General features: G+C 42.6%; 1 protein-coding gene across 1 annotated transcript in view; it reads left to right on the top strand.

Moving 5' to 3' along the window:
• The window catches only part of FAM91A1 (family with sequence similarity 91 member A1), a 60,120-nt gene that overhangs the window by 20,396 nt on the left and 30,825 nt on the right, over nt 1-8,899 (top strand). The window contains exons 8-14 of the mRNA XM_024205463.2: nt 3,341-3,403; nt 4,583-4,689; nt 5,837-5,875; nt 6,028-6,140; nt 7,722-7,840; nt 8,333-8,445; nt 8,717-8,803. Coding sequence (XP_024061231.2) covers nt 3,341-3,403; nt 4,583-4,689; nt 5,837-5,875; nt 6,028-6,140; nt 7,722-7,840; nt 8,333-8,445; nt 8,717-8,803 — 641 coding nt within the window. The remainder of the gene's footprint in view (nt 1-3,340; nt 3,404-4,582; nt 4,690-5,836; nt 5,876-6,027; nt 6,141-7,721; nt 7,841-8,332; nt 8,446-8,716; nt 8,804-8,899) is intronic.

Genomic DNA, 8,899 nt, shown 5'->3' on the forward strand with positions numbered 1-8,899 from the left:
CCAGCTCACCTCTGCCTCCTCCCCCGAGTGCGCCGCCGCTCTGCTTCTCCGGGAGGGAGAAGTAGGAGGGGAAATGCGGTACGCCTGGGAGAGGAGGTGGGGCCGGGGATTTGGGGAAGGGGTTGGAATGGGGCGGAGTTGGGGCGGGGCCGGGGGGGGTGCAGGAAATTTTTTTTGCTTGGGGCGGCAAAAAACTTGGAGTTGGCCCTGGCTGTAGTGGCTGAGAATGCATCCCAAGTCCCCAGGGCAAATTAATCATTAAAAAACGCTTGCCTTTAAACCATGTTTTATATTTACAAAGGTACACTCACCAGAGGTCCCTTCCATGGCTTCATTGTCTGGGATACCGCCTTGGGAGGGTACTTCAGTCAGGCTGAGAAAAAGATCCTGGCTGTTGGGGAGAACGGAGTGCTGTGCGCTCTCCGCAAGCTCGTCCTCCTCCTCCTCATCTTCCCCATCCGCAGAATCCTCAGGCATGGCTGAGATTACCCCCTGCTCGGAATCCACAGTCAGGGGTGGGGTAGTGGTGGCGGCTCCCCATAGAATTGCATGCAGCTCAGCGTAGAAGCGGCATGTCTGTGGCTCTGCCCCGAACCTTCCGTTTCCTTCTTTGGTTTTCTGGTACGCTTGTCTGAGCTCCTTAACTTTCACGCGGCACTGATATGAGTCCCTATTGTGGTCTCTCTCCATCATGCCCTTGGAGATTTTTTCAAATGTTTTGGCATTTCGTCTTTTGGAACGTAGTTCTGCTAGCACAGAATCCTCTCCCCATACAGCGATCAGATCCAGTACCTCCTGTACAGTCCATGCTGGTGCTCTTTTTCGATTCTTGGACTGCATGGTTACCTGTGCTGATGAGCTCTGCGTGGTCACCTTTGCTCTCCACGCTGGGCAAACAGGAAATGAAATTCAAAAGTTCGCGGGGCTTTTCCTGTCTACCTGGCCAGTGCATCCGAGTTCAGATTGCTGTCCTGCGGTCACAATGGTGCACTGTGGGATAGCTCCCGGAGGCCAATACCGTCGAATTGCGCCTACAGTAACCCTAATTGGAACCGGCAATGTCGATTTCGGCGCTACTCCCCTTGTTGGGGAGGAGTACAGAAATCGATTTTAAGAGCCCTTTATGTCGAAGTAAATGGCTTCGTTGTGTGGATGGGTGCAGGGTTAATTCGATTTAACGCTGCTAAATTCGACCTAAACTCGTAGTGTAGACCAGGCCTATGTCTCCATTGTTCTTGTAGAAACAATAATATTTTGAGTCAAGTCATCATGCCAGCAGAGGGAGCCCAAGCTGACTAACAAACCCTCTTCCCTGAGCTGTCTGTACCTAAATCATTGGTGGCATTGATGCTGCTGATGGCAAACGATAGCAAATGAAGCAGATCTATACTGTATATTCCCCATAAGAAGAGCAGGAAGAAATTAAGTGTTTGCTAAATGGAACAGGACAAAACCTGTAGAAAGAGTGAGGGAGATTAATTTCAAGCTTCTGGGTGGATGTAAGAACAGTAGAGGGTTTAAGAAAAACAAAAACTATGAAAATGCTTGACCGTGACCCTTCAAGGTATTTAGGGCTAAATGCTGCCTGTACCTGATGAAAGAAAAGGGTGCAAACTCAATGTACAAATAGCAGTGTGCCCAATGTGGGTGTGCAGAGGGATCCTGCCCTGTCTCATGGGTGGAAAAAGCAGATGTGGACCACCAATGGGATGGGCTTTTATGAGGAAAAGGGTTTGGTTGGCCTAAAGTCTGTTATGTATATGCTGCCATACACAGCAAGTGAGAGCCTGCACCAGCAATGAACATGGCACCCGGAGAAAGCAGTAAAAAGCACGTCACTTTGGGTTATGTCAGCTTGCCATGTGTCCTCCTGGCCTATGACAACAGGCTGTCTTGCACTACATGTGCTTAACAGTCTGTCTGGGTATGTGTTGCTACCTACTCTGTGCAGGCTTGTCAGTGTGTAGTCCATTATATATTGTGTGTATCTCTATTTTTAGAAGGCAGTGCAATTCCTGACATAAGCCAGGAGTTCAGTCTGAACTCAATTAGTTAAGTCTGTATTACTAAAATATGATACACAGTTGCAACTCAAATCCCTACTGTGCTAAAACTGTATCTTATCAAGCTTGCTTGCCTGGTTGGCTGTTGACTTGGCAATTTATTTGTGAAAATTTCTACTGTTTCTCATAATATTTTCAGTGCCAAATAGTTAAGAGTAACTCTTGGAGGTGTTAACTTGTGAGGTAGTTAGCCTCAAATATCCTATCCTGGGCTAAATAAAACACTTTGACACAAGAATAAGGAGTTAAATAAAAACACACACATTTAAAAATTGAGTGCTGATAGTGTCCTTTCTGCTATACTGAACAGGGAGTAGATATGCTCTCTGGCCTCAGGTCAGAGATAAACAAAAGGCAATAAATCGGACACCTAATACACTGGGTGATCAAGGTTTGTGCTTTATTCGCTCATGATACAATTCTTAGAGTTAACGGTCAGGGCTCTCAAGTTCTTGCCTTTTGAAATCCCTCTCCATAGTTATGTTTATGCTGCACAGTTAACCTGGGTGATTGGCACCAAGGTTGAGCACTCAGGTTAGCTTAGTCTTGGTGTGAGTATCCCCACTACAAAGGCATACCTTCATTACTGTGTCCTCACTATTTATTCACGCCCGTGTATATTGGGGGCACATGCCATGGCTCTCTGTGCTGAGACACTAGGATTGGTTCCCAGTCATTTGTGAGAGAACTTGTCTGTCCTTCAGGTGGAGGTGGATTGTGGGAAGGCATTGGAGTACTATCAGCACTTGAGTGAGTTAAGTCTGCATCTTCACTGTGGGATCCTGCCCAATTAAAAGTAGAGCCCAGCCTCTAACCCACACCCCCCAGCCAGGAAAACCCTGGGTCAGAGGTCTTTCTGTGTGGATGGTAGAGGGTAAATGCTAAAACTCAAATAAGAGTCCAGATTAACTGTCGTGTAGATATACCCCATGTTTCTGCAATAAACCTAGTTACCTCAATTGCTGATCACCCTTCTTTCCGTGCCCTGTTACCTTCCTAATCCCTGTCTCTGAAGTAAATATATGGCTGTGGGTCAAATTGTACCTTGTCTTTGTGCTGTGAATAATTTAGGATTCTGCTTCAGTGTAATGTCTAGTTAATGTTCTGTTTAGTCTTCTGGTCTAATCATAGCTGTATAATTGTATATTATTCAGGAGTGTGGGGTGGGAGAGGTTAAAACTTCCTGAATCGATTGAAAAAAAAAATAGCGTCTGCTAGTATCATTAGTATTTGGGTAAACAACTTTCTAAAATGACATACCTTTTTTATTTTTAAAGGTTTATATAACAAAGGATTTATTTACCTTGATGTACCAATATCTGATGACAGTTGTATAGCAGGTGAGTGTATGAGCAGTAGTAGCTATGTTTTCGTGGGAAAGATTCATTCCAGATAACTTAAGTTTCCTTTTTTTGGGTGCTGCTTGTCTTTTTCTATTAAAGTGATCTATTTAAACATAACACAAAGATGGTTGAAAACTCTTCTTGTTTATTGAATGGCTTTTCAACTTGCTGCTAAAATTTTGTCCTTTATCCTTATTAGTATTTATTGATTTTCAACTTATATTTCTATCTGAAGTAATAAAGCTGCTTTTAACATATGTGGAGCTGAAGACATTTAAGTATAATTTAAACAATTGTCCTTGTTTCGGTGTATCTGCAGTTAACATGGATACTATAAATGTACAAACTTAACCATATTAAAAAAAAGTCTTTTCTTTCTGATTCAGTTAATATTCATAGTACTGGTTGCTTATTCACTTCCGTCATTCATGCCTCTGTCACCTCAACATTTGATTACTGTAATGTGCTGTACTTTAGGACCATGTGGAAACTTGAGCTTCTGCAGAATGTGGCTGTCCACTGGATAAAGGGTGCAACATGCAGGGAGCAATTACTATTATTTTGAGTGCTGCACTAGCTCCCAAGATATTTGGGATGGAATTTCAAGGGCAAGATTTAATTGTGTTTGGTTTAAGTGGTTTGGGACCTGGTTACAGTGGGACCACCTCGCGCTGCTACAGTTTAGACCTGGCAAGACACTTAAGCTGTAGCTGGGTCCTCAACTCTTTCCAGACATATTAACCATTCAGAAATGCTACAAAGCTAGTCTCTTTCATAGACCTTTTAAGTAGGCTGGGAGTTTTTACTGGTGGATGGGCTGGTGGCTGACTGCAGGATGATTTAGGTGGGGTCTTATGATACAGCTGGGCAGAATGGCTTTAGCTGTTGTGGGAGAATATATCATTAGAAAATAGCTGAATGCAATTATTTCATAGAATGATTTTAGATTTTTTACTGTGTTTAAGTTTTGGGAGTTGTGTAAAGTTGGAAAGGCACCAGAGAAATTGAATGAATAAATCTGAACTTGGAGGGAAAATATTGTAAATTACCCCATAGTCTGAACTAGAATAAAGTTTAGTTTGGTTATTTAAAAAAAATCTTTCAGCTTTTAAGCAGTCAAAATATTCTGAAAACTTAAAGCTTTTAAACCATAGTATTAAAAATAATTCTTTCCAGTGCCTCCACTTGAAGGTTTTGTAATGAACAGACTGCAAGGTGATTACTTTGAAACTCTTCTCTACAAGATATTTGTTTCAATAGATGAACACACTAATGTGGCAGAGGTAAGTAACGCTTAGTTTGTTTCTGCATCAGGGAGGTGAGGGAAACTGGAAGGGCCAAGAAACAGGCTGGTCAAATACTTGAAAGGCAGATAGGGAGAAATGCATTTCCTATTGTCTGTCCATCTCCACAGCCATATGACGGTATGTAGCTTTCCAGAGATGAGTCTAGGGATAAGAGATTTGAAACAATATTCATTGCTTTATGGAATGTACTAGTTGCTTTTGTTTAAAATATTAAAAAGCACACAACGTTTTTTTTCATAAATAGTACTACCTTTCCCCTGGCAAAAAGAGCAGTGCATAGGAACAACATGGGGTGGGAGTTTTAGTGAACAATCCTTGCAAATAGTTAATATTCATAATACTGGTTGCTTATTTACTTTGTTGTCTCTACTTAGAGGTGCATTTTCACTTTGGAAAAGTGATTGCAAAAAGGCATTGTGGGGTTCCTGAGGGCCAAGCTGAGTTCTTCAATCTTTTATAATAAAGATTCTGCAGGCCGAATTATGTCCTTAGTTCAGGGCATATACAACTCCATTGCCTTAAGTGGGTTTGCCCACGGGTACCTTATAGATTAAACCTGGGATTGGAACTTAGTTGATGATGCACAAGAAAAAATGGAACCCAGCTTCCCCCTCTCATAGTTGGATTGATTCTGTTGTGTTAACAGGAGTAAAAAGTACTACATTTTTATCTTTGTCACCAAAGTGAATGGATGGGACAGTGAAAGCCCGGGGAGTAGATTTTACATGGTCCCTTCTCAAAACAGAATCAGGTTGTAAGACTAGGCCTGATTCTCTAATGCCCTGTGTACTCATTTATAGTGTATAGTGGGTGTAAAATGCTTAAATAAATTAATTGAAATGATAACATTTTACATCCACTTTGCATGTAGTCTACCCTGGTGTAAATGACTGCACAAGGAGTAACACAGTGGAGTATTTGATCCTGAATCTCTTGCTACTCAAGGAAGGGACTATTGAACTAAGGTTTCAGCATTTCTTTTCCTTTCTCTTAACCACTTGTGAAATGACAATAGATTGTACAACTTGTACTAGAAAAGGTGTTCTTGGCTAGTAGCAAATGAGTCCTGGAATCACTTATCAATTATTCTTATTTTGTCTCTTATCTGTTTCCTATTTTTCAGCTTGCAAATGTTCTAGAGATAGACTTATCACTGGTGAAGGTATGTCTAAATAGTACATCCAAAGCATCTAATTGTCCAAAGTGAAAATCCTCCAATGTTTTACTACATGGCTTCTTTAATAGATACTAAAACTATGTTGTGAAACTTAGCAGTTTTTTATTGATCTCTTGTGTGTCTTTTTGTCTCTTCAGAATGCTGTGTCCATGTATTGTCGATTGGGTTTTGCCCACAAAAAAGGCCAAGTAATGAATCTGGAAAATCTTCATTCATCATGGAGGAACATTCCTTCTATAAATCGACTGAAGTAGGTATCTTGCCATGTTTCTTGAGCTTCTTGGAAAGTATAGTTTTGACTACAGAGCTGGGAGGTGCTACATTCTAAATCAGGGGTCTCAAACACGCGGCCCGCGAGCCCCTCGCAGCCCCCCCGCCCTCCCCCAGTGTTTACCTAGAGCGGCTCCGGCCGGACGTGCACCAGGTGCAGGGCAGGCTCCCTGCCTGCCCTGCCCCGCGCTGCTCCGGGAAGAGGCTGGAACGTGAGGAAGGGGCGGCAGAGGGGCTGTGTGTTGCTGTTGCTTCAGGCAGCGCCCCCAGCAGCTCCAATTGGCTGGGAACGGGGAACTGCGGCCAATGGGAGCTGCTGGGGGCGGTGCCTGAAGCAACAGCAACACACAGCCCCTAGCAGCACGGGGGCAGGGCAGACAGGCAGGCAGGGAGCCTGCCCTGCCCTGCCCCCGGTACGCGCCGGGCCAGATCCTGCCCCCCGAACCCCTCCTGCAGCCGAACCCCCTGCCCTGAGACCCCTGCCGCACCCTGCACCCCAACCTCCTGCCCTGAACCCCCTGCCTCACCCTGCACCCCTCCTGCATCCCAACCCACTGCCCTGAGCCCCCTGCCGCACCCTGCACCCTGACTCCTTGCTGTACCCCTCACCCCTGCCTTGGGGGCAGGGAGGGGGCAGAGTTGGGTGGGGATTTTGGGAAAGGGGTTGGAATGGGGGCAGGGAAGGGATGGGAAGAGGTGGGGCTGGGGTGGGGCCTCATGGAAGGGGTGGAGTGGGGGCGGGGCCGAGGGCGGCGGTGGGGAGGTGTCAGTAATGTGGCCCTCGGGCCAATGTACTGGTCCTCATGTGGCCCTCATGGTCATTTGAGTTTGAGACCCCTGTTCTAAATTCTACCCTTGATTCTGGCACTGTGATTCCCTTTGTGGTCCTGGCAATAATTTAATTATTTTCCTTCATTTTATATATAGAAAATGAGAATAACATATATGTAGCTCTTGGGTATATGTGAGGGTTATTGGTGGTAAAATTCGCTGATAGGTGCTGCAAATAATACTTTAAGTGTTGGCATTTTGGTTTAGAATACTTAGTCTGTGTTTCAAAACCAAGAAGTATGTACTTGCTTTAATGTTTTATGGCTGTGAATTTGTAATTATTCTGTATTTTGATTTGTGTCTTTAGAACTTTAAGATTATTTCCTGATTTTAAAAACTAAAAGTCGAGTCGTTTCCATGGTAGTACCATGACAGCCTATCTCAGTGCGGCTGGTGGTGTGTGTACTTGTAATCGGCGGTGCATTTCTGTGGTTGGCAAGACAGCTTGCAGTACTTGGGCATTCTTATTATCAAGAAATAAAACCTCTTTGAACTTTTTTGTAGTCATCAGTTGAAGAATTCAGACCTCTGGTTGAGGGATAGTTTGAGGGCAGGAGCTGGATCAACAGATAGGCATTCTACATTGGTGTGAAATGTTTGATCTCGCTTTGATAGGACTTGCAGTGGTTTTCATAATCTGCCACTGAGCATGCATGAGGTACCATGAGATTAGCAGGCAGAGCTGCTGCCATGGTGCTACAGTGATAATAGATACAGACTTTGTTAATAGGAGTACTTTGGATCCGCAAAAGATGCTGCTTTCATGGGACAGTGGGGAAAACAGGACTCCTGTACAGGAAGCTGGTTCATCAGCTACAGATACTGACACCAACAGTCAAGATGATCCAGGTTAGCACCTATATTGAATTGATACATTACCATCAATTAGTTAATGTTTGTAAAATGCCTTGAGGTTATAAATGCTAATTATTCATAGACCCAACCAGAATATGTAGAGAGAGGCAGATTGTGGAAATACTTCAAACATCAAATACATTGAGTTATTTTCCCACTTTTTATTCTTGTTGCATCTCCGCACCTCCCCCACCTCAAAAAAGTGCTGTTTTAACCAGTCTGTGTTATGAATGTTAGTAGAATTCTTCCTGAATGAAAATAAAATTACTGCAAAATTAAATTTTAAATTTGATGAGAGTTATATAGTGTTGCAATAATAGCAAGGAAATATGTATAAGACTCGGTATGGCATAGTGTGGGCTTTATGCTTTATTTGTTTAGTTCATACGTAGATCTAGTTCTATGATTTTAAGGCTTGCTTAAAGAAAATGTCTTTATTCTTAAATAAAACAAATAAGATTACAAATTCTTTCTTTGTTTTATTAGCTGACACAGCCAGCGTGAGCAGCTTGAGTCTGTCTAGTGGACACACAAAGCGTATTGCCTTCCTGTTTGATTCAACTCTCACTGCCTTTCTAATGATGGGGAATCTTTCACCAGTATGTCAGATTGTTCAGTTTGTCTATGTGAAGATCAAATATGTAGAAAACATTTTAAGTCTTGGTTTTTAGTATAATGCAGCTCTGATGATTTTAGAACTTTTTGTTTCAATTGTTTAGCAACTTTAATGATCATTTGTTTAAGCAAATTTTGTCTTTATTTTACAAAAACATATATGTTAAATCTCCCACTCACAGAGATAAGAATCTGTGAAATTTATATTGTATATAAAAATCTTATATACAATATATTTGGATTATATTGTTGCAGAACTTGAAAAGTCATGCGGTAACTATGTTTGAAGTTGGAAAATTATCAGATGAGTCTCTGGACAGTTTTCTTGTGGAACTTGAAAAGGTAACTCTCTTGTGTACAGTGTAAAGTTTTTCAGAGCTTAAGATGTTTCTGTGTGTGTGTGTGTGTGTGTGTGTGTGTGTGTGTGTGTGTGTGTGT

This window comes from Terrapene carolina, unplaced genomic scaffold, assembly GCF_002925995.2.
Source record: "Terrapene carolina triunguis isolate 2854851 unplaced genomic scaffold, T_m_triunguis-2.0 Scaffold58, whole genome shotgun sequence".
Lineage (NCBI taxonomy): Eukaryota > Metazoa > Chordata > Testudines > Emydidae > Terrapene > Terrapene triunguis.